Source organism: Globicephala melas, chromosome 1 (assembly GCF_963455315.2).
Source record: "Globicephala melas chromosome 1, mGloMel1.2, whole genome shotgun sequence".
Lineage (NCBI taxonomy): Eukaryota > Metazoa > Chordata > Mammalia > Artiodactyla > Delphinidae > Globicephala > Globicephala melas.
This window is the reverse complement of record NC_083314.1, coordinates 4,088,359-4,113,093: the sequence shown is the minus strand read 5'-3', so window position 1 is coordinate 4,113,093 and position 24,735 is coordinate 4,088,359. Positions and strand designations below refer to the sequence as shown.

The window sequence follows — 24,735 nt, the reverse complement described above, 5'->3', positions numbered from 1 at the left end:
AAGTATAGGTTAGATTATGCCACAGGAAGAAACAATAACAGCATTTAGTTGCTTAGCACTGAAGCGTATTATTTCTCTGGTCACCCGGAGTCAGCTGTGGGCCCCCGTGTGGGTCCCGGTGGCCACCCTCCCTCCAGGTGGTCACTTGGCATTTCAGGGGGCTTCAGCCTTGTGTGATCTTCATGAGACGAAGAGATCCTGGAGAATCACTTACTGGCTCTTAGTTAAGTCTTTCTACTTGAGTGTAACACGTTAATTCCCATTCGTATTTTATTGGCTACAACAAGTCTCGTGGCCGCATCCATCTTAAAGGAGTGGATGAATAATTCTCGCAGGTGTTCAGGAAGAGGAGAACCGAAAACAGTGAAGGTGAGCGCTGTCCCCCTTCATTGTCCATGAGATGAAGGAAACATACCTCATTCATTTGTTTATGTGGTTTGCACTCCTTCTCTCCTTGTTTATTTTTGTGACATACTTGTAGCTATTGCACCTGAAGGGTAATTAGCTCTCTTGATGGGATTGTGTGCCCGGGGTGGGGGTGGGGTTGCGGAAGAGGGAGCCATGGATAGCCTTAGGGAGTGTCCATCATTCTGAATTAGGAGATTCTGAGCAGAGAGATTATTTTTAAATCCAGAATGATTCATGAGGTGTGCTAGAGTATTGGTCCTTGGTGAGTTTTCTCTTGATCAATAAATCTGTAATTTTCCCTCCTGGATGTACTTGTGATAGGGACCTTATTTTGGCCAATTTAAAACATTTATAATAATAATTATTACTCACCCAACTTCAAACACCAGCTGTGGACTGAGTGCCATGTAGCACATGAACTGCTTTCTCTTCTGCATCTCTAATTCAAATCTTTAAAGTGGTTGTGATTACCTGGTTTAGGGTCCTTATCAGTTAGTGAACAACCAGAGCTCTTTTAAATGATAAAAGATCACCATTTTATTATTTTATTCTTCTTATGGTAAATGTATTGGCTTCTACCCCCCCTCCAAAAAAATACCCTCAAAGAATGTACCTCATCGCATCCCCAGACTGTGCAGTGAACTCGTAGAGGTCGAGGATGCTTTAAACCACAAGCATTTCCTGTGGGGTTCTTGGCCTGTGGCTGGCTCGGCACGTGGAATTGGCCCACGTGACGCGTGAATGAATCGTCAGTGCATTTGTGTTTCTTTCCTATTGGTGCCCTAACAAATTCCCACAAATGCAGTGGCTTAAACCAACAGATTTATTATTTTTGCAGTTCTGTAGGTCAGAATTCCAACATGGCTCTCACCCGGCTAACATCAGGGTGCCTGCAGAATGGCATTTTTTTCTGGAGCTTCGAGGGGTGACTTATCCGGGTTGTTGGCAGAATCCAGGTCTTCGGTGTTGCCAGACCCAGGCCCCTTTTTCCTTCCTGTGTCCTCCCGAGGCTGCCTCACCTTCTGAAGCTGCCCTCATTGGCTTCTCCTCCTTCCTCCATCTTCAAGTCCCGCAGTGGCAGGTGGAGACCCTCTCACACTTGGAATCTCCCCTGCCCCTGCCCTTGCAAATGTCACGGACAGGCCAGGGTAGTCTCCCTAGCTTCAGATCCCTTTGCCGTGTGATGTGACGTTCGCGGCGTAACACCAGGTGCCAAAGTGCTGCCCGCCTCCCCGGATTAGTCGGCCTGACGGCTGGAGAGTCTTTGGTGTCCTCCTCTAAAGCCCGGTAAGGTGACGTGGTTTAAAAGTCAGAGGTTTTAATGGAAGTTCACAGTACTGAAATTAAGCACTTTCTTTTTTAGACAGATGTCTTAACGTTAAAATTTCCCATTTTTAATTATAGACTTTCATCAGTGATATGTGTTTACTTTTCAAGGGAGAAAATACCACACTTGCATTCATGTAAGTTTTGCAGGCAAGTCCTTTTCTATCATTACTATTAGTTTATTAACAGTTCTTTTTTTTTTTTTAATTATTTACAAAAGCTTGTTTAATCCTCAAGGGTCGTCTCTCCTTTGTGCCAGTCTTGCTTTTGAGTGCCTTGCCTCCTCATGGACAGAAACAGAAAGCAATTTTAACAAAACTTAATTAGAAAAATTAAACTGCCATAAGATATAACCACATTATGTACTCCAAAGGTATATGTAAGTAATTAAGGGTAGTTATCTGCTATTCAAGCAAATCTACTTGCATCAAAGTTGCATTTATTATTTACAATGAAGTGTTTCCTGTCTGACGGCTTGCTCTAGTGAAAAGGAGAAAAAAAAAAAAAACGGCTTAATCATGTTCTAATATGGCATTTTACTTGCTTTCTTAATGTCTCCCGGAAGAGCAAAGATAGTTTCCTTTTTGCATGTACGTGTGTGATTTAGTTATTATATATGCTTGTTGTACCTCCTGAGGATGGAATAGATTTTTACAAAGAGCTGGCTAGGGGGCTCTGATACTGGTCCTTGTGCTGGACAAATACTTGAAACCTCTTGGGGGGAAATTGTGTTGTGGTTGTCGTTGTTGTTTGCGTTACAGGGTTGCTTGAACTCCTCTTTCCCTTTCAAAATGAGACAATGGTTCTCTGATTTTGTAATGTTGCCAGCTGAGTAAACGCATGGCCGTCCTTCCACCAGCATCAGAATTTTCACACTGGGGTCTCTTGAGTGTACAATTCATGCTCCCCACACTATTTCCAAGTGTGATATATCCTCTGATTACAACTCGGAAAATTAGTGTTCTTGAACCAGGCTTTAAAGCAGTTTCATTTTTGGTGCCAAGTGCCACCTGTGGTCACGTGCTTGTCCTTCCCACACCTTCCCTAGCACCTCTCTGTGGGTCTTTCCTTGGCGTGTACCCCATCATAGTTCAGCGTGGTTTGGAGGCTTAAAGGCAGCATATGCCTGGTCAGTATTAAAGACTACTTTCACGGATTTATTTTTAACTTGCAGTCCTTTCTTGACTTAAATAATCAGGCTGGGAAGAAGCTGTTATCTAATTGTAAACTGTGCATGTTTAACCTCTCAGCTACCATAAAAAGTATCTATTTGAAAAAGAGTAGCTGCAGAGAAGCACTGAACCCTGACCCTCACTCCTGGCCTTTGGTGTGTACATGCTGAGACTTGTAGAAGAGTTCTCTGCTGCTTAATTTGGAAAGATACAGACTTTTTTTTCCCAGTCTTATTTCCCAGTCGTCAATTTTAATGAAATAACTGTTTAAATGCAAGGGACAGAATGACCTGGCTTGAATTCTACATCCACACCTTACTAGCTTCGTGATCTTTGGCAAATTACCTGACTTCCTTTTGCGTCCTCTCTACAACAAGAATAATAGTAGTAACATCTCATTAAACTACCTCTTGGGGACTCCTCTGATGGCGCAGTGGTTAAGAATACACCTGCCAATGCAGGGGACACGGGTTCGAGCCCTGGTCCGGGAAGATCCCACATGCCGCGGAGCAGCTAAGCCCGTGCGCCGCAACTACCAAGCCTGCACTCTAGAGCCCACGAGCCACAACTGCTGAGCCCTCGTGCCACAACTACTGAAGCCCGCGTGCCTAGAGCCTGTGCTCCGCAACAAGAGAAGCCACCACAATGAGAAGCCCGTGCACCGCAGCGAAGAGTAGCCCCTGCACACCGCAACTAGAGAAAGCCCGTGCGCAGCAACGGAGACCCAATGTGGCCAAAAATAAAATAATTCATAAACTACCTCATAATAGCCCCCATTTCACTAGCCAGTGAGCCCCATGAAGACAAGGATTCAGCCTGTTTACTTCTGTCTCCCCAGCACCTAGAACAGTGTGGGCCCTGATAAACTGTTAAAAAGCTCAGCAAGGTAACACATGTGATCCATTTAACACAGTGCCTGGAGCAGAGAAACAGTAACTAGAAAATTTTCTGGGTTTTTAAATGTTATCAGTTACACTTGAAAGATGAAAAATTTATTTAACAAATGTCTTTTGTAGAAGAAATATTGATCTACCACTCAGCCATTCTGTACTGACCTCAGATAATACTCCTTACAATTAAGTAAATTTGGCCTCCATGGCGTCTGCCAACATAATTTCTGGGCTGGCTTAAGAGTAAGAAGGAAAAAACGAAAATTAATTCCTATTCCCTGAAGTTGTGTGTGTTCGTGTGTGTGTGTGTGTGTGTGTGTGTTTAAATCAAATTGAGGTTTAAGATGAATTGTGTTCTTTCAGTTCTCCCAACAAGGAATGTTCAAAGCTTTCTTTTCTGCAGTTTGTTCTGAGAGAAAGAAGCAACATTTCTAAACTGAATTTGCTTGTTTCTACCCTCTGACATAAAACATTTCAGTCAACTGTCCTAGGTAATAGTTTAAAACAGGAATATATTACTTTTTTCCACTTCACTTTCTGTATGGGTGTTTGCAGGGTTTTTATGAGTGCTGGAGAATTTGAGAGCAAAGAGATCTCAGAAACGATCTCATCTTCTTCATCACTGCACCTTACAGATGAGGAAAGTAATAAAAAGAGAAGTTAAGTGGTCCTAGTTAGTTGGTGGCAAAGGTAACATGTGAAACAGATTTCCTGACCTTTGACTGATTTTTCCTTTCCTCCCTTACTTAAAACAAAACAAAAAAATAGCAACCCAAATCTAACCACATAAAAAGATGCTTCAGTGGTTCTATTATTTTTTTCTCATTCAAGTCTTTGCAGAAATTGCTAAATGTTTATAAACTATTGAAAAAATTCTGTATGTAACTTACTCTGATGAATTGAAAGTTATTAGTTTATTCTATAATAGCATGTTAAGAGAAGTTTTTGGCTTTCTTAAACATATTGTAGAACTTGCGAAAATCAGTCTTCATTTTGTTAAGGATACATTTTAGGATGTATTTATTGTTAATAGAGTACTTCCCATTTAAAACTTTTCTCATATAGCTAGAATAAGTCAATTAACGTAATGGATTTTTTTTTAATATTTGAATGACTGTCTTATTATAAAGAAGGGTCAGATAGCATTTTCAGTTGTTAACAATTTTCCTCTAGTATCAGACTTTCTGTGTTTTATAATGTTATCATCCGTTTCTTACTCACTTTTACTCCTGTCAGGAGGTTAAAATGACATTAAGTATCTGCTGCAGTGAAATATATTCCCGTTTTACCTCCAGCCACGCATTCTGGAAAGACTAGTGGAATCATGCGTCCTGCCATCTGAGGCTCCTCGACGCATAGTACTTTGCGTGGTCGTTTTAGTGTCTAATCATGTCACTCTGCACCGCCCCCTTGTCTTGTACAGTCGTTAAGAAGTCACCACATTCTTGAGGCAACAGCACTAATACACACAGCTGTCATGAATTTTAGAAAAAAAGGTTTTTAGGAAATAATCATGTATTCATTAAGTTTGAAATGTGGAGAACGTCTCACTGCATTTAAACGCATTTCGCATTTTCCTGGGCACTTAAACTTTGCGGCTCTGTGCCCAGTAGAGACGGGCGAGGGTGGGCAGGGGCCCAGCCTGTGCTCAGTGTCGGCGTCCAGGACGGAGGCGCCCTGCGGGGGCAGGTCAGGGAGACATGGGGTGGGGGGCAAGACCTGCCTCTCGCACCCGGGCTCAGCGCTTAGTGATGAGTCTGTCCCATCAGTAATCATAGTGCAGGAGGCAGACTTTCTCCTTTCCCACTTAATGACGCTTTTGGACATGATGTGTCGGTCAGAGAGGTGAGTAGCATACTCAGATTTCCATTTTATTATATACGCAAGATACACATAATTGAAATACCCAAACATGCGTATTTAGTATAAAGACGCTGGTTGCTGGTAATATGAAGGAGAACCTTCGTCTGGGTTTAAAGCCACAGCGTTAACTCTGTGTGTAACTGTTGGTAATGACCTCCAGCAGCGCCCTAAGAGGCTCTTCTGTACCTTGCAGTTTTTCAGGTTTTAGGTTTAGTTTAGTGGGATTCCTAATCATCCCGCTTCTCTGCCTCCTTGGCTCTCAGGCCGGCCGTGTGTTGGGTCTGTGTGGCAGTTAAGGTGTGATGCTGGGGCTAATCTCTGTAAAATGCAAGCATTTGTTCTTCTTTTTCCCTCTCATCAATCTTTCACACTCACATCAAACCCCTAATGTATCAGCAGGTTTCCCAGAGCTACTGGTTAAAATTACCTTTGCTTTTGGTAAACTCTGAACCTTCAAGCCTCACTGTTTTCAGTCGCCCCCTGTGGATTCCGTGAAGCCTCTCTCTGCACATCCCTCACTGCAAGTCACTGGCTTCACGTCCGGGAGCCTGTACAGAGCCATTTATTATTCCAGCTGTACCCCTCCCCCCTTGAATGGAGAGCGTTCAGTATGCCCACAGTTGGTGTCTCTTGTGAAAACTACAAGTGGAAGGGGCCACAGCGCCCAAAGCTGCAGAGCTTGTGTTTATCTGACTCAATAATAATGCAAATTCTTTAAACCTAGCCATTTCTAAAAGTTTCTTGGCTTTTCTCACCCTGAGAGAATTTGGCAAACTTACTTGTTTGTCTTCAGAGGAAATGCTGCAATTAAATCATTTCTTTCTTAAAGTTTGCCTCAAATATCATGTCCGAATACTTCATACTTTAAATTTCTTTTATCCTCCTGTTTGCATACTCCTTTTTTCACTTCTTCACTTCTGTAAGTACCTCCCTTTCATCCATTCTGACTAGGACCATCCATTACTAGGAAAAATGGATTCCAGTATAGATCGGATTTCTTGTGAATAGCTGGTTCATGATGTTTTCAGCTTTTAGCCCAGCATAGTTTCCACACAACCGTTAGGTTATAACTTCATTCTTTTGGAAGAAGAGGATGATGCCTTTGAGGATGATGCTTTGACTGTTGATGTGCCTCTTCTTGTTGCCTCTGACGAAACACCGCTGTTCAGCATTCTGAGTTACACTCTCATTGGATTTACTAACTCCTAGGGAGTACTTAAAAATTAGTAGAAGAAGGGAATGTGCTTTTCTCTGTGAGCAGCAGCATAGTTTTGGTAGCTGTTGCCTCAAGCAAGTAAAATTTCTAAATATTGTTCTCAAACTTTGATTTTCTATTTGGCAAAAAGCTTTAGGCAGATGGTGAAATAATAGTCATCTAAGTTTGAGACTTAAGATATTCACTTCCAAGGTCACTTCAGTGTTTTTTACCCTTCAAAATATAATGTATATGTCTTACTTATTTTAAGATATTTAATACATTTTAAATTAAATGTATTATATTAGCATTCCTTATATTATGTTCACATTTTCTAAAATGGTCATAAAAAAACAAAAAATGTACTCACACATCGAAACAAGCAAACCCCCAAATTATCCGGAGTATCTTGTCTCTATAAAGTTCTCAGTAGCAATAGTCTCGGACATTTTTTCAGAGATGTCAGTGACCTTTCACATATGTTATTATATAACCCTTTGATGTACAAAAGTCTGTTTTATTCTTTCTAAAGTGGGAGTAAGGTACTGAAGGTTAATGATTATATCATTTGTAATTTTAAGAGTCACAACAATGTTCTAAGGGATGTTTCTGTAAAAGTTAATAAGTATGATTTATTTATACGTACTCTACTCAGTTATGTATTGCTGTTTATTTTAAAATTATTATATCATCATGTTTAATTATTTGGGATATACAAGCCATGTTTAAAAAAATCAAGAAATGAAATCAATGTGAGTCACTTAGTAGATTTTCGTGTTAGAATTCCTTTCTTTTTCTTTAGTTATGCTCCCTAGATTCTCCCTGAATTGATCAAAAGGAAATAAAGTGTAACCCACCACACCCTTTTTAAAGTGGGATAGTTGTAAACATGCTGTTCAAGGATCAGGGAGGAAAGAGGAAGTTTAAAAGTTTTGAGTATTCCCCAGCGCAATCTTCTGATCCTAATGAATTATTTTGATGACATTTTAAATCTGGAATTTTGGATGTAATTTCTTAGCCCAGCGGCATCTTCATTCTTTTCCTTCTCTTGTTTTATTTGGTTTCTTTCTGCAGTGGGTACACCTTATTACATGTCTCCAGAGAGAATACATGAAAATGGGTACAACTTCAAATCTGACATCTGGTCCCTTGGCTGTCTACTGTATGAGGTAGGTAATGGTGATAAATTCCATATATTGAAGAGGTTTTACTTACTGGAATATACTTCCCCTATCCTAATAGTATATAGTTATTTTTTTCTGGGTGATGTTTAAGAATTAGCTTTTTAATTATGAGGAAGTTAATTCATTGACTTAGTAACTGTTCGTATAATGAAATTTAGTAACTGTACATTTCTACACATTTACTTCCTCTAATATAATTTTAAATTGTTTCCTTTTGATGGGAGTTTTATTTCTTAAATGTTTTTTATGTTAATATAATGTTGCTATATAATCTTACTTATAAAAATACACATTTGAAGATCTACTAAAAAAAAAAACTGTTGCCCATGCATAACAGGATGGATATAATAGAATGGATGTAAAATATGAAAGCATAGTAAATAGCTTTGTCACATTTTTTTTCACTTTTATGTAGATTAATTCAGCTTTAAGGATAGTTTGTAGACAGATAATTCTTCTAGGTTATCACTTAGTTTCCGTGAGTAACGGTTTATATTGGTAAAGCTCAGTGAAATACTCTCTCTCACCTGTTCTACTGGTGATAATTTATCAAAGGAAGGTGGAATCATGTAGATAGATCCTCTAGCAAGTATTGCAGTGTGACAGTTTGAGTGAAGAGAAGAAAGCATGCTATGAGCACATTTCATATTCATGTTATATAGTAATGGTATCAGAGAACACTCATGCTAGGGACTTCTGTAATTTACTTCTTTAATTGAATGGTAATTTTCCTAGGAATGTAGGCTTTCAGTCAAAGCTGTTAACTAAAACTTAACCTACATCTCGGTAACTCTTTTAATAAAATAAAATGAAGGAAAATAATACATTGAATCATTTTCATATTTTAAGGTATACAAAGGAAATCTGAACTGGATAGGTAGAAACCAGTGTATTTCTTACTCTTTATTTTATGTCTCTTGTCTTCCTGACTTAAATGAAATATATGATGAGATCATCTATTTTAATTGTTCCACCTTTACTTGGAAGTAGAGCAGCAGAAGGTTTTTTAAAATGTGTATCATAATCTTTAATTATTATTTTACAGATTGCAGGTTCAAATTTCCTTAATTTAAGGAACCTGAGATTGTTCTTCCTACTAAATAAACTAATGACCACTTAAAAAGAAAGAGATTTTAAAAATGTTCTTAAAGAACATCCTTAGGATAATTTTTATTAAGAAAAGTTATGAATTAGTGATAGAACAAAATACATGTTTGTATGTATTCACGTGAGATTAAAAGAGATTTATGCTTACTATATTATATTATGTTAATAGGTTGGAACAGTGTTGCACTGATTTGATTATATTAAGTTATTGTAAAGTTTAAAAGGCACTTTGTACATTTTAAAATATTTTATACCTGTTTAGGTGACCTTAGATTCCTTCAGGCCGTAGTCTAATAATATTATCAAAGCAACATTTTCCCTTTATACACCTAAAAGTAAACAGCAAATTGGTTTCCACTAAAGAAATTAAATTTAGCAATGAAAAAGAAAAAGTTCAGTTGAGGTAATAAGCATTTTTTGGGAAGTTTGCTCATTATTGTAGGACCAGCAGACTCCCATGTCAAAACTGAAATAATTCTTCACATTCTGGATTTGCCTTTGAGAGGCAGTGTCCCATTTTTATGTATACTTGAACACCAAAATAAAAATTATTTCTTTGGACACTCCTCCATTCATGTGTGTTATGTGTTGTGGATGGTTCTGAGTTACAGTATTTAACATGGTAACATTAGTTTTCAGCTCAGCACATTTCCTTAGTTGCTCTGTGCAGGTGATTGGGAAGAACTAGAATTTTTCTAAGGATTTAATTTACCTTGATGCTGTATATCTTTCTGGTTCTGTATTAATAGAATGCCAATAAAAATGCCCAGTAGTTTAGCTTTAAAAAATTGGCCATAGCGTCACATCGATATTTTATATTGTATTCCACTAAGAATTTACCATTCACAACGAAGGAGTGGGAAGGCTTTTTTGAAAACGTATTTTAAACTCAGAAAATTAGACTTTCAGATATTCCTGAAACCTCAAAAAAAAAAACTAGCAGTACAGTTTTAATTGATATGCAACAAAGTAGACTTTACTAATTAAAATCAAGATGCTGTGCTTTTGCTACACGGACCTTTACATGGAAAAGTAGGTTTTACACATTTCCTTTATTGTTCAGTGCAGCAATTGCATCCTTCCAGGGTTGTAGGTTGGTGGCTTACAGTTCAAAAAAAAAAGAGAGCTGCCACCAGCCCCAAAGACAGACAGTGGGCTTTCGTCCCTCCAACACCCCCAGAATACTAATCAGGGAAGTCGGACCCTGGAGGTCAGGGAGCAAGTCAATCATTCTAGCGATCGTCTCAGTGTGGAGGATCAAATTAGCCTGAAAAATTCAGCTGCTGGGAGGAGAGGGCGAGCAGCTGTCAGGGGCAGCATCGAGATGCACTAATGAACCAGATGAATAGTGCAAAAGCTTGAAAATAAAAACAGGACAGTTGACATTTTTCATCTGTCAAAGCAGGAGATGCATGAAAATATACTATTCCTGTTTAACTCCTTAGGGGACATTCAGATTTTTTTTTTTTAACACTGCAGTATTGAGACAAAAGTACTGTAATGAACTCCTGGCACATGATAATGAATATACGGACGTTTACTTAGGGTTTTTGCAAACACGGAGAGACAGTAGTTTATACACACAGTCTATTTTTCAAGGGGGGCATTTTAAAGATTGTGTTTTATCATAAAGTGTCCTTGCATTTCAACAAAACATGTTATTATTATTGTAGCCCCTCTTCTAGAAATTTCCTCTCAAATGGAGTGGAAATTTGTATGTTTAGGGACATGCACCTTGTTTGGGGGTTTCTTCTCTTCGTGGGGAACACCTGTTCCTAAGGCGGTTTTGCAGGAGATCTAGGAAAGGGCTGCCGGGCGGCTCTGAGCTCTGCTTCCCCCCCAGCCCCGCGGTCCAGGCCGGGAAGGAGTTAAGCTCTGCCTGCAGCGGCCCAGACAGATGAGAGCCATTCGCAGCTCATGTGTCCCCGCCGACGCCCACCCCACCAAGGAGCACTGCTCGGCCCAGCGTGTTGCACGCACGCCCAGCCTGTCTGGGGAATGTACACATTGTCCTTCCAAAATCAAACTTATTAGCACATGTAGAAAAGGGTGACTGACTTGGGGGCAGCGTCGTACTCCGTGTTGTAGTCTCGCGCCCGCAGTTCAAAGATTCAGGAGGCGAACATTTTCAATTGAATTTTTAGTTTGTAACCCTGCTAACCGCAGTCCTTGCTCACACCTGAAATCAGGTCAAGTTAGAACCTGGTCTTAAAGTTAAAGTCAATAATGTCTTTTTAAAAGGCATTCATTCTTAGAGTCGTTTTTTTTTCCTACATAAAAATCTCATTTGGATGCCTTGAAGTAGCGGCTAGACTCCTAGGGCTTTTGAGCACATTTCGTGTTTTCGAGACATCATCAAAAAAGAAAAGCAGTTCTAATTCATTGTGAACTAGTTGAGGATCAGTTATAACATTCAGACTGAGAAGACATTTTTTATCTCAAAATAACCTTTTCCTACAGAAACTGTCGTGTGAAATAAAATGCTATGTGTTCTGTTCCCCAAGCATTGCTAGATTATAATTCAGTTTTAACTTCAGTTTCATTTTTGTTGTATTGTGACCATTACATGGTTGATATATACCAGTGATGTCTGTCTAGTCATGAGATATACTAGTCGTTCCTGTAGCATTGTATTTACAAAGAGTCTTAAGTTATTTTCTTATTCTTCTAATACTGTTTTATACTGCGTATGTGTGCGTGTGTATATGTTTAAATAATTATATGCTAACCATTTCTCCCTTTTAGGGAAGTTTAAATGTTGAAAATAATAACCAAAAATTGAAGTAAGACTTTTTAGGACTTACTCAGTAATTCTCTGAAAAGGATATTCATGAAACACAAAATGCCTACAGAACTTTATTTAAAGTATTTGTAATTACCCCCCCACCCCCCGCAGTGTAATATACTTGATGAAATCTCCCTTAAAGTTACCATGTAACTATATCAGTTTCATTGGGAGCATTTTACAGATGGCTGCGTTACAGAGTCCTTTCTATGGCGACAAAATGAACTTGTACTCGCTGTGTAAGAAGATAGAGCAGTGTGACTACCCACCTCTTCCTTCAGATCATTATTCAGAGGAGGTAAGTCATTTTTCAGTCATGCGTTCATGTTGTTCATTTTGCTGATGTTTGCATTTTATTATAGAATCTTCTTTTATCCATTGATACAAATGACAAGTACAGGTGGCAGAAAGAGCACCTTCATTCCGTTTTCCTTCTCTCGGAGGCTTGGCTGTTAGAGAGGTGACCACAGTTAGTTCATCACGTGGAAAGGAACACAGCACAGCACGTGGTGTGACACCGGCCACTTCCTACGTGGGATGGGAACAGCGGCTGACTGCAGCCTCCTAAACACGGCAGAGGGCAGAATTAATGCCGAAGCCAGGCTCTGGGCGACCAGCATGTCCAGTGGCCCCTCTTAACAGGGTCCCTCCTCATGCCTATGGTCTCAGAGCAGCACACAGTTGTAACTTTCTCTTCTGGCACCACTTCCTTCCCTCCCTTTGGCCCATGTTTTCCCAGAGTGGAAGCAAACATCTCTCAGCTGCATGCGTCTCAGTCTTATTCTTTCAGCTTTACCCTCCTTCCTTTTGCTTTTACAAGATCTGTCCCATCACCACCTCACTGCTGCAGTCAGATTCCTGTAGGAAATGTTTGTGCTTATCACTGTAGATGTGGTAAAAAGTACATTGGGTAGAATTGAAAATCTTAGAGGACTTTACCTTGTTAAGATCTGAGCTGGATCCTTGCTTGCTTTGGGAGCCCACTGAAATGAGTTGTTTGGGCTCCACCCAACATCCAGTTTTTCATTGAACAAAACGTCTCCCATTTTTGCCTAATGCATCATGATTTTATCTATATTTAAGGAGGAGATATGCAGAATAGCAGTGTCTCAGGTTAACTAAGTGTGTTCACATAACTGTTTTTGGAAAGCTCACTGGGGACCCACCCAGAGAAACCACTGTTTTAGGACATCTCACCTGCTCATGAGCAGCAGATGTTTTGCCCAAGGAAAATGGAAAGGGGCAAAGGAAAAATATGAAACAATTATAATGTTCACCTTTTAGGTGGTCTTAGCACTCTTTCTATGTGAAATGAATGCAGTCGGTTCCAATTTTATATAAGGAAGAGTGAGTCCATGTAACTTGAATAATAAATATCTCTAAAGAATTTTTACCATATGTAAGGCATTTGTGGTCCTAGGATGTTGAAAGTACCTTTTTTTTTCTAATAGTTTTGATATTGATAATCAATGACGCTTGGTTTTTTTGTTTCACAGCATTGGTATTCAGGTAATTAGAACAAACTCTTACAAGGCAGTGGTGGTAATTTAGAAGTATTACCTTTATTTGATGTTAATGCTATTATGTTAGCCATTTTTAATTACTATTTTGGGTATAGAATATAAATACGGCACTTCACAAAGCCAACTGCAGAACTCTCGGCCTGGAAATACAGTAGGGTGTGAATAGTCATGCAAAATGATAGCGAGAATGTCAGGGGCCGTCCTTTGTTGTGTCATTCATGCTGTCTTCTTTTTTCCACGAAGCGCATGAATATTTCACATATCTGCATCCTCATCCCCTATTCTTCTTGACTAATTTTCAGACTGTCTGAATTTGCATTTCACATGGTAGCTGATTAGGAGATGCCGAGTGCAGCAGTGAAGCCTCAGCAGGCGGTTGCCATGGTGACCTTCAGCAGGATTTTAATGATGATACCACTAGTGGTTCGTTGAAGTCGGCCTGCCTGCAGGGCTACTTCACTGCAGCTAAGTGTGAAGTTGGATTTGCAGATTCTCAGCCAAGGGGCAAATATCAAAGTCTGGCCCAGATAGAAGAAGGTCTTATGGTTGCGAAAGGAAAACAGATTACACTTTTTTACTTCACTCTATATAGTTACCAGTTTTGAAGAGAGATATAAAGCAAAACATGTTATGTGATGTACTTTCCAAAAAAGATAGTACAGTCTCTCCGATTGGCAAAATTTGCTGTTGCACGATGATAAAACTGAAAGCTGTAATGCGTAGGTAAACAGGGAAACTAATTCTTACTGAAGAAATGAGATACAAAAAATACAGACTAATGATCTTACTTTAATCTGTTCAGTTATGTAGAAAAGTTCTCAGAATAAGAGCTTTGAAATGCAGATGTGCTTAATAAATATTTTCTCTCCTTCAGTAGGAACTCAGTTTGTTTGGAAAATAATTATACAGAATTTATGGTAGCAAAAAACCTGAACAGACTTCATGCTGCCATACTTCAACGGTATCTTAATATTCCTTTATATAGTAGGCTTTATAGACTTTTAAAAGTCTAAATTGCCATTTAGCTTTTTTAGTAGGGCAAAATTTAGGAAACAATGAAAAGTGAAGTATAAAGTTTTTCAACAGTGAACTTTTAGTTAAAAGACCAATCCATTAGGTGTCAATTTTATAGCTCAAATGCTAACAGACTCTATATCTGTTGGAAAACTAAACATTTTAAGCAAATTAATTTCCCACCAAATATCTATTTGAAAGCTTACCAAGTTGATTTAGCTACTGCTAAATTTTTAAGGCTCCTGCCCAAAGAGGACACACAGGGAGCATTTCATGAGAATAAAAGGCATGCCTGCCAACCAGCCTCAATTGATCAGAATCCTGAGGAGCTCTACAAGGTTTATTTCCAGATACAGTCATTCCATTTAGAACAGCTCAGAGTTTAAGAGCTTAGGATTTTTAAATTTCTTATAATCTAAGACATAGATACACTTCAGCATTAAAAACCAAAGCTGAGAAATAGTATCCTTTGGAAGAATAAACCTGTATGTCAGATATTTCCTTTTGAATTAAGTTGTTATTATGTACGTTTAGGATTCCAGACTGAATTATCTCAGCTGCACGTGAATGATATTAGGAACGTATATATATTTGTAGCTGACTAAAGTATCTTATGACTTTTAGTGTTCAGTATTCTTTCCTTTTCTAGTAGTGATCTCATTCATGTAGCAATAGGGAATTACTGTACTTAACAATAAAAATATTGGGTCAAAAAAAAAAAAGGTAGATATTTTCCCTGAGATACCTCTTAGTTTTAATTAAACTTGGTATTGTTGGTGATTAAGAAATTAACATCAGTGAAGCAGACATTTATTGAACATTTACTAAGTCCAAGGAGTTGTAATTCCCACGGCCCCTCGTAGTCTGGTCTGGGCTGAGCTCTCCTGGCGTTCTGATCACAGTGTACTCGCTTCTTTCCTGAACTCTGCCCATGCAGGTTGTACTAGAAGGCCCATGAATTTCCTTCTTTCTGTGGGTGCTGCTTCCTTGTGTTGAAGTGCTCCTTGCCCTGTGCTTTATCAGGCAAACTCATTGTCTTTAGAACAAACCATGGCTGTCATCTTCTGCATAAAATTATCCTGCTCCCCTTTCTCCACCCCCAAACCCTCCTCCCTTGGCAGCCACACTGCATTATAATTGTTTTTTTCATTGAGGTAGAGTTGATTTACAGTATTATGTAAGTTTCAGGTATACAACATAGTGATCCACAATTTTTAAAGGTTATACTCCATGTATAAGTATTATAAAATATTGGCTGTATTCCCTGTGCTGTACAATATATCCTTGTAGCTTATTTATTTTATGCATAGTAGTTTGTGCTTCTTAATCCCCTTTTGTCCCTCCCCCTTCCCCACTGGTAACCACTCGTTTGTTCTCTGTATCTGTGAGTTTGTTTCTTTTTTGTTATAGCCACGTTTGTTTTCATTTTTAGATTCCACCTATAAGTTATGATGTACAGTATTTGTCTTTCTCTTTCTGACTTACTTCACTTAGCATAATACCCTCCAAGTCCACCCATCTTGTTGCAAATGGCAAAATTTCTTTCTTTGTTCTGGCTGAGTCGTAGTCCATTGTGTATATGTACCACGTCTTCTTTGCACATGTGGCTCCCCACTCCAGACTGTCTGGCTCCTGTAACTGCTTTTTATCTGTGTGTCTCTAGGGCCTGGCACACTAAAAAAGGTTCAGTGATTGATTGATTGATCATCAATTGAGCGAATGAGAGACTGAGATTAAAGGAATAAATGAAAAGAATGAATGAACCAGTTAATGTAAATTGAATGAATGAATGTTCTTACAGAACTCTCTATGCAGTGAGGAAGAAAATTACTCAAAAGACAGGTCAGAGGTATGATGTTTCCTTTTATTGATGTTACCTGCTATATGATTTTTTTCATTCTGATAAGCAAGCAACATCGTATCTGCAATGTCCAATGTCCATTACTAGGAAATAAGGCAAATAGATTTTTTTCCCTTCAATTTCTTTGGGAGACACTGGAGTAATCATCAGAATTGTGCATTTTCACGATTGTTCACTAATTTATCTCAGGAGAATCTAAATTTTAAAAATAGTGAATAGTTTATTGAAAATCATTTATATAGAAAGTGTAAAGTGTGGTTCTCTACTGAGTTAGTTTCTTTTTAACCGATATTTGAAAATCTGAGCACTAACACAATGCGAAATATAGATTTGTGTCTTTATTTTTTTTTTTAATTAAAAAATCCTAGCATAAATAGAGAATACACAGGAAAGGTTGAAGAGAATTTTGCCTCAGCAGATTGGAAGGAAGTTCTGAAAAGTTGAGTAAAGAGTTTGTAGATGAAAGTGAAAAATGGAAATGAGTAGAGTGAAGAAGAGTGTTCTCAGTCTGAGAAAACAGAGTAGGGAGAAATTAAATTGAAGATTTGAAAACCATACTTTAAGTAAAAAAGAAACTTAAGTGCCTGTAAGACATTGGTGAGATGGTTAAAGCTTTTTAATAAAGTGGACAGTGTTATGATAGCAGTGCTTGTGAATCTGACCTATTATGGCAAATGCTTATCTGTTTAGTAGTAATTTTAAATTCATTATAAGTGACAGACTATTTTAGGACACAGTACTTGTGGTTACCTTGTAATTTTATATATGTGTATATATATATATATATATATATTTTTTTTTTTTTTTTTGCCGTATGCGGGCCTCTCACTGTTGTGGCCTCTCCCGTTGCGGAGCACGGGCTCCAGACGTGCAGGCTCAGTGGCCATGGCTCACGGGCCAAGCCACTCTGTGGCATGTGGAATATTCCCGGACCAGGGCACGAACCTGTGTCCCCTGCATTGGCAGGCGGACTCTCAACCACTGCGCCACCAGGGAAGTCCATTGTAATTATATTTTTGAAAACTTGATAATTTAGTAGGTCTTACTACTTCTTTTATAGGTGAAGAAACCAAAATATAATATTGGAATCAAAATTATTAAACCATTAATCAGTTTTCACATTATTTAATGCCTCTCTTGTACATTAAATTTCTATGTGTTTTGTGGCTTTATACCTCCAGCCCACAGATAGAAAAATACCAATTACTATTAAAACTCAGTTAATGGAACTACTTCTCGAATATGCAATTATCCTATAAAGTATCAGCCTAAAAGGTCACATCCAAAGAACTAATGGAGAATGGATGAAATCTCATAAACATTCACCTCCAAAATGATAATCTTTTTCTTTAACGTTATTAAATAACAATTTTTTTTTTTTTTACTTTATTACTTCCATTATGATTTCTTCCTTTCTTAGACAATGCCACAATTCCCCCTCCTCCTTCTTTATTTTTTTTAAGTTAGAGAAATGGAAGGCAGGAGGGAGAGTTTTTTCCAGGGAGAGTTTTTTCCAGGAATAGTTCAGTGGTGCACACTGGCAAAGTCTTCCCTACCACTTCACTCAAATGCATAAGAATTTCCAGCATCATTTTCATTATTCTTTTTTTTTAAATTGAAGTGTAGTTGATTTACAACATTGTGTTCCAGGTGTACAGCAAAGTGATTCAGTTATATACATATATATTTTTCACATTATTTTCCATTATAGGTTATTACAAGATATTGAATATAGTTCCCTGTGCTATACAGTGGGTCCTTGTTGTTTACCTATTTTATGTATAATACTTTGTATCTGTTCATCCCAAACTCCTAGTTTATCCCTCCTTCCCTTCCTTCCTCTCCCTTTTGGTGACCGTACGTTTGTTTTCTGTCTGTGATTCCGTTTCTGTTTTGTATATAGATTCATTTGTATTATTTTTTAGATTCCACATAGAAGTGTTGTATAATATTTGTCTTTCTCTGTCTGACTTACTTAGTATGATAATCTCCAGGTCCATCCATGTTAGTGCGAATGGGATTATTTCATTTTTTTTCATGGCTGAGTAATATTCCATTGTATATGCGTACCACTCCATCTTTATCCATTCATCTGTCAGTGGACACTTAGGTTGTTTCCATGTCTTGGCTGTTGTAAATAGTGCTGCTCTGAACATTGGGGTGCATGTAGCTTTTTGAATTAGACTTTTTGTCTCCTCTTCTGGATATATGCCCAGTAGTGGGTTGCTGGATCATATGGTAGTTCTATTTTTGGTTTTTTAAGGAACCTCCATACTGTTCTCCATAGTGGCTACACCAATGTACATTCCCACCAACAGTGTAGGGGGGTTCCCTTTTCTCCAACCCTCTCCAGCATTTGTTATCTGTGGACTTTTTGATGAGGCCATATGAGGTGATACCTCATCATGGCATTTTCATTATTCTTGAGACTAGGTAAGTATTGATTTTTCCAGAGTATTTAAAATATAAGGATTAAAAAGCTTGATCCTTTCTATGCTTGATTATATATGAATAACAAAATAATAATGATGAATTTTTAGTTGAACTAAACTGATTTCAGGTATTTATAGGTTATTGTAGAGTAACTATATTTGCATGGCTTTAAATAAAATTGGAATACCTAAATTTTTTCAGCTTCTGAAATCACCATTTTCTTTCACCCACATAAGAAGTTTCTTGTTAAAGAAGGAAGGTCTGCAGCATTATTCCCATTTTACACATGAGCAGACAGAGACCCAGAAGTAACAGAGCAAATGCTAGACTCCAGGGCACCCCTCACGACATCCACTGCTTGTGCTGCAAGAGCAAAGGAAGCAGCCTTTGGAAGGAGAGTCTCAGGTCTACCCCAGGCTCATGGGCTCCTCAGTGCTCTCTTTTCTGTCCCCACCCTCACCCACCATGTCACCTGGGCGCCCCTTCCCGGGGGCACTGTGTCCCGGGCAGAGAGGCAGGGTCACAGCTCCCTCAGAGCACTCCTCTGCCTGTCCTGGCCGCAGCTTGTGGGCCACGCTACACTGAAGGGAAAGAATAAGGAACTTTCGCAGAAGGGTAGGAATGATTTTTACATATTAGAATGTGTAAAAACTGCTACATGTATTTCAAATAAGGTATCAGAAGTGTCGATCCATGACATGCTAAACAAAAAATGTTATGATTTGTTGTAATTTTATTGCTTCATTTCCCAAATGTTTACCCTTAAGGAAAGGAGAGCAAAGTACTAAGTGGAAGCCTTAAAAATTAAAACTGGCTTTTTAACCTAATACTTACAGATAATTTCTGTTTATATTTAAATTCAGAATATGCTTAAAGAAGTTTTTTTAAGTTGAGTCAGTAACAAAAAACATGACCTTTGTTTTAGCTCATAAAAGAGCTACTTTATGTAAATAAGAAAAAAAGATGAAAGTGCCAGGTACAGATTAGTTTTGCATATTTTGAAGTTAAACTATAGTTTATAAAACCTCTTATTCATTTGACCAGTCTAAATAGTTCTATTTTATAGTTGCTACCTTCACAAATTTTAATACAACTATATAAATTTCCTGGAGTTCTTACTGGAAGTTAACCATTGTTATTTAAATTGGTGCTAGAAGATTATTCCTAATACACTGTCCCAAGAATATTTAAATGAGGGATATTATATTATATGGCACAAATAATGTTTGGAAGTATATCTGTTTTCACAAATATTTCTCTAGTTCTTATAGTTATGTAATCCAATGCTCAGTGAGATGAGAGTATTTTACTTTAAAATGTAAAATGAGATATCTAATAATATTAAATATATAACTGTGCCATTATTTGTTAAAATTAACATTGAGTGTTATCTCAAACACTATTTTTTTTTTTCATTTTAACATCTTTATTGGAGTATAATTGCTTTACAATGGTATGTTAGTTTCAGCTTCACAACAAAATGAATCAGTTATATATATATACATATGTTCCCATATCTCTTCCCGCTGGCGTCTCCCTCCCTCCCACCCTCCCTATCCCACCCCTCCAGGCGGTCACAAAGCACCTAGCTGATCTCCCTGTGCTATGCGGCTGCTTCCCACTAGCTATCTACCTCACGTTTGGTAGTGTATATATGTCCATGCCTCTCTCTTGCTTTGTCACCGTTTACCCTTCCCCCTCCCCATAGCCTCAAGTCCATTCTCTAGTAAGTCTGTGTCTTTATTCCTGTTTCACCCCTAGGTTTTCATGACATTTTTTTTCTTAAATTCCATATATATGTGTTAGCATACGGTATTTGTCTCTCTCTTTCTGACTTACTTCACTCTGTATGACAGACTCTAGGTCTATCCACCTCATTACAAATAGCTCAATTTCATTTCTTTTTATGGCTGAGTAATATTCCATTGTATATATGTGCCACATCTTCTTTATCCATTCATCCGATGATGGACACTTAGGTTGTTTCCATCTCTGGGCTATTGTAAATAGAGCTGCAATGAACATTTTGGTACATGACTCTTTTTGAATTATGGTTTTCTCAGGGTATATGCCCAGGAGTGGGATTGCTGGGTCATATGGTAGTTCTATTTGTAGTTTTTTAAGGAACCTCCATACTGTTCTCCACAGTGGCTGTATCAATTTACATTCCCACCAACAGTGTAAGAGGGTTCCCTTTTCTCCACACCCTCTCCAGCATTTATTGTTTCTAGATTTTTTGATGATGGCTATTCTGACTGGTGTGAGATGATATCTCATTGTCGTTTTGATTTGCATTTCTCTAATGATTAATGATGTTGAGCATTCTTTCATGTGTTTGTTGGCAGTCTGTATATCTTCTTTGCAGAAATGTCTATTTAGGTCTTCTGCCCATTTTTGGATTGGATTGTTTGTTTTTTTGTTATTAAGCTGCATGAGCTGCTTATAAATTTTGGATATTAATCCTTTGTCAGTTGCTTCATTTACAAATATTTTCTCCCATTCTGAGGGTTGTCTTTTGGTCTTGTTTATGGTTTCCTTTGCTGCACAAAAGCTTTTAAGTTTCATTAGGTCCCATTTGTTTATTTTTGTTTTTATTTCCATTTCTCTAGGAGGTGGGTCAAAAAGGACCTTGCTGTGATTTATGTCATAGAGTGTCCTGCCTATGTTTTCCTCTAAGAGTTTTATAGTTTCTGGCCTTACATTTAGGTCTTTAATCCATTTTGAGCTTATTTTTGTGTATGGTGTTAGGGAGTGTTCTAATCTCATACTTTTACATGTAGCTGTCCAGTTTTCCCAGCACCACTTATTGAAGAGGCTGTCCTTTCTCCACTGTACATTCCTGCCTCCTTCATCAAAGATAAGGTGACCATATATGCATGGGTTTATCTCTGGGCTTTCTATCCTGTTCCATTGATCTATATTTCTGTTTTTGTGCCAGTACCATACTGTCTTGATTACTGTAGTTTTGTAGTATAGTCTGAAGTCAGGAAGCCTGATTCCTCCAGCTCCGTTTTTCGTTCTGAAGATTGCTTTGGCTATTCGGGGTCTTTTGTGTTTCCATACAAATTGTGAAATTTTTTGTTCTAGTTCTGTGAAAAATGCTAGTGGTAGTTTGATAGGGATTGCATTGAATCTGTCGATTGCTTTGGGTAGTAGAGTCATTTTCACAATGTTGATTCTTCCAATCCAAGAACATGGTATATCTCTCCATCTATTTGTATCATCTTTAATTTCTTTCATCAGTGTCTTATAATTTTCTGTATACAGGTCTTTTGTCTCCTTAGGTAGGTTTATTCCTAGATATTTTATTCTTTTTGTTGCAATGGTAAATGGAAGTGTTTTCTTGATTCACTTTCAGATTTTTCATCCTTAGTGTATAGGAATGCCAGAGATTTCTGTGCATTAATTTTGTATCCTGCTACTTTACCAAATTCATTGATTAGCTCTAGTAGTTTTCTGGTAGCATCTTTAGGATTCTCTATGTATAGTATCATGTCATCTGCAAACAGTGACAGCTTTACTTCTTTTCCGATTTGGATTCCTTTTATTTCCTTTTCTTCTCTGATTGCTGTGGCTAAAACTTCCAAAACTATGTTGAATAAGAATGCTGAGAGTGGGCAACCTTGTCTTGTTCCTGATCTTAGTGGAAATGCTTTCAGTTTTTCACCATTGAGGACGATGTTGGCTGTGGGTTTGTCATATATGGCCTTTATTATGTTGAGGAAAGTTCCCTCTATGCCTACTTTCTGCAGGGTTTTTATCATAAATGGGTGTTGAATTTTGTCAAAAGCTTTCTCTGCATCTATTGAGATGATCATATGGTTTTTCTCCTTCAATTTGTTAATATGGTGTATCACGTTGATTGATTTGCGTATATTGAAGAATCCTTGCATTCCTGGAATAAACCCCACTTGATCATGGTGTATGATCCATTTAATGTGCTGTTGGATTCTGTTTGCTAGTATTTTGTTGAGGATTTTTGCATCTATGTTCATCAGTGATATTGGCCTGTAGTTTTCTTTCTTTGTGACATCCTTGTCTGGTTTTGGTATCAGGGTGATGGTGGCCTCGTAGAATGAGTTGGGGAGTGTTCCTCCCTCTGCTATATTTTGGAAGAGTTTGAGAAGGATAGGTGATAGCTCTTCTCTAAATGTTTGATAGAATTCGCCTGTGAAGCCATCTGGTCCTGGGCTTTTGCTTGTTGGAAGATTTTTAATCACGGATTCAATTTCAGTGCTTGTGATTGCTCTGTTCATATTTTCTATTTCTTCCTGATTCAGTCTTGGCAGGTTGTGCCTTTCTAAGAATTTGTCCATTTCTTCCAGGTTGTCCATTTTATTGGCATAGAGTTGCTTGTAGTAATCTCTCATGATCTTTTGTATTTCTGCAGTGTCAGTTGTTACTTCTCCTTTTTCATTTCTAATTCTATGATTTCAGTCTTCTCCCTTTTTTTCTTGATGAGTCTGGCTAATGGTTTATCAATTTTGTTTATCCTTTCAAAGAACCAGCTTTTAGTTTTATTGATCTTTGCTATCATTTCCTTCATTTCTTTTTCATTTATTTCTGATCTGATTTTTATGATTTCTTTCCTTCTGCTAACTTTGGGGTTTTTTTGTTCTTCTTTCTCTAATTGCTTTAGGTGCAAGGTTAGGTTGTTTATTCGAGATGTTTCCTGTTTCTTAAGGTAGGATTGTATTGCTATAAACTTCCCTCTTAGAACTGCTTTTGCTGCATCCCATAGATTTTGAGTCGTCGTGTCTCCATTGTCATTTGTTTCTAGGTATTTTTTGATTTCCTCTTTGATTTCTTCAGTGATCACTTCGTTATTAAGTAGTGTATTGTTTAGCCTCCATGTGTTTGTATTTTTTACAGATCTTTTCCTGTAATTGATATCTAGTCTCATAGCATTGTGGTCAGAAAAGATACTTGATACAATTTCAATTTTCTTAAATTTACCAAGGCTTGATTTGTGACCCAAGATATGATCTATCCTGGAGAATGTTCCATGAGCACTTGAGAAAAATGTGTATTCTGTTGTTTTTGGATGGAATGTCCTAGAAATATCAGTTAAGTCCATCTTGTTTAATGTATCATTTAAAGCTTGTGTTTCCTTATTTATTTTCATTTTGGATGATCTGTCCATTGGTGAAAGTGGGGTGTTAAAGTCCCCTACTATGACTGTGTTACTGTCAATTTCCCCTTTTATGGCTGTTAGTATTTGCCTTATGTATTGAGGTGCTCCTATGTTGGGTGCATAAATATTTACAATTGTTATAACTCCTTCTTGGATCGATCCCTTGATCATTATGTAGTGTCCTTCTTTGTCTCTTGTAATAGTCTTTATTTTAAAGTCCATTTTGTCTGATATGAGAATTGCTACTCTAGCTTTCTTTTGGTTTCCATTTGCATGAAATACCTTTTTCCATCCCCTTACTTTCAGTCTGTATGTGTCTCTAGGTCTGAAGTGGGTCTCTTGTAGACAGCAAATATATGCGTCTTGTTTTTGTATCCATTCAGCCAATCTGTGTCTTTTGGTGGGAGCATTTAGTCCATTTACATTTAAGGTAATTATCGATATGTATGTTCCCATTCCCATTTTCTTAATTGTTTTGGGTTCGTTATTGTAGGTCTTTTCCTTCTTTTTTGTTTCTTGCCTAGAGAAGTTCCTTTAGCAGTTGTTGTAGAGCTGGTTTGGTGGTGCTGAACTCTCTCAGTTTTTGCTTGTCTGTAAAGGTTTTAATTTCTCCATCAAATCTGAATGAGATCCTTGCTGGGTAGAGTAATCTTGGTTGCAGGTTTTTCTTCTTCAACACTTTCAATATGTCCTGCCACTCCCTTCTGGCTTGCAGAGTTTCTGCTGAAAGATCAGCTATTAACCTGCAGGCTGTGTTCACGCCGCCAACCCCAGTCCTCTCCCGGCGCTCTGACTGAAGCCGGAGCCTCAGCTCCCAGCCCTGCCCGCCCCGGCGGGTGA

At 38.1% G+C, this 24,735-nt stretch overlaps 1 protein-coding gene across 5 annotated transcripts in view; it reads left to right on the top strand.

Annotated features, from left to right (window-relative positions):
• NEK7 (NIMA related kinase 7) overlaps nucleotides 1-24,735 on the top strand; it is a 150,326-nt gene that overhangs the window by 109,630 nt on the left and 15,961 nt on the right. For all 5 annotated transcript variants that reach the window (XM_060293901.2, XM_030884080.3, XM_060293940.2 and 2 more), the window contains 2 exons: nucleotides 7,929-8,023; nucleotides 12,115-12,228. In XM_060293901.2, coding sequence (XP_060149884.1) covers nucleotides 7,929-8,023; nucleotides 12,115-12,228 — 209 coding nt within the window. The remainder of the gene's footprint in view (nucleotides 1-7,928; nucleotides 8,024-12,114; nucleotides 12,229-24,735) is intronic.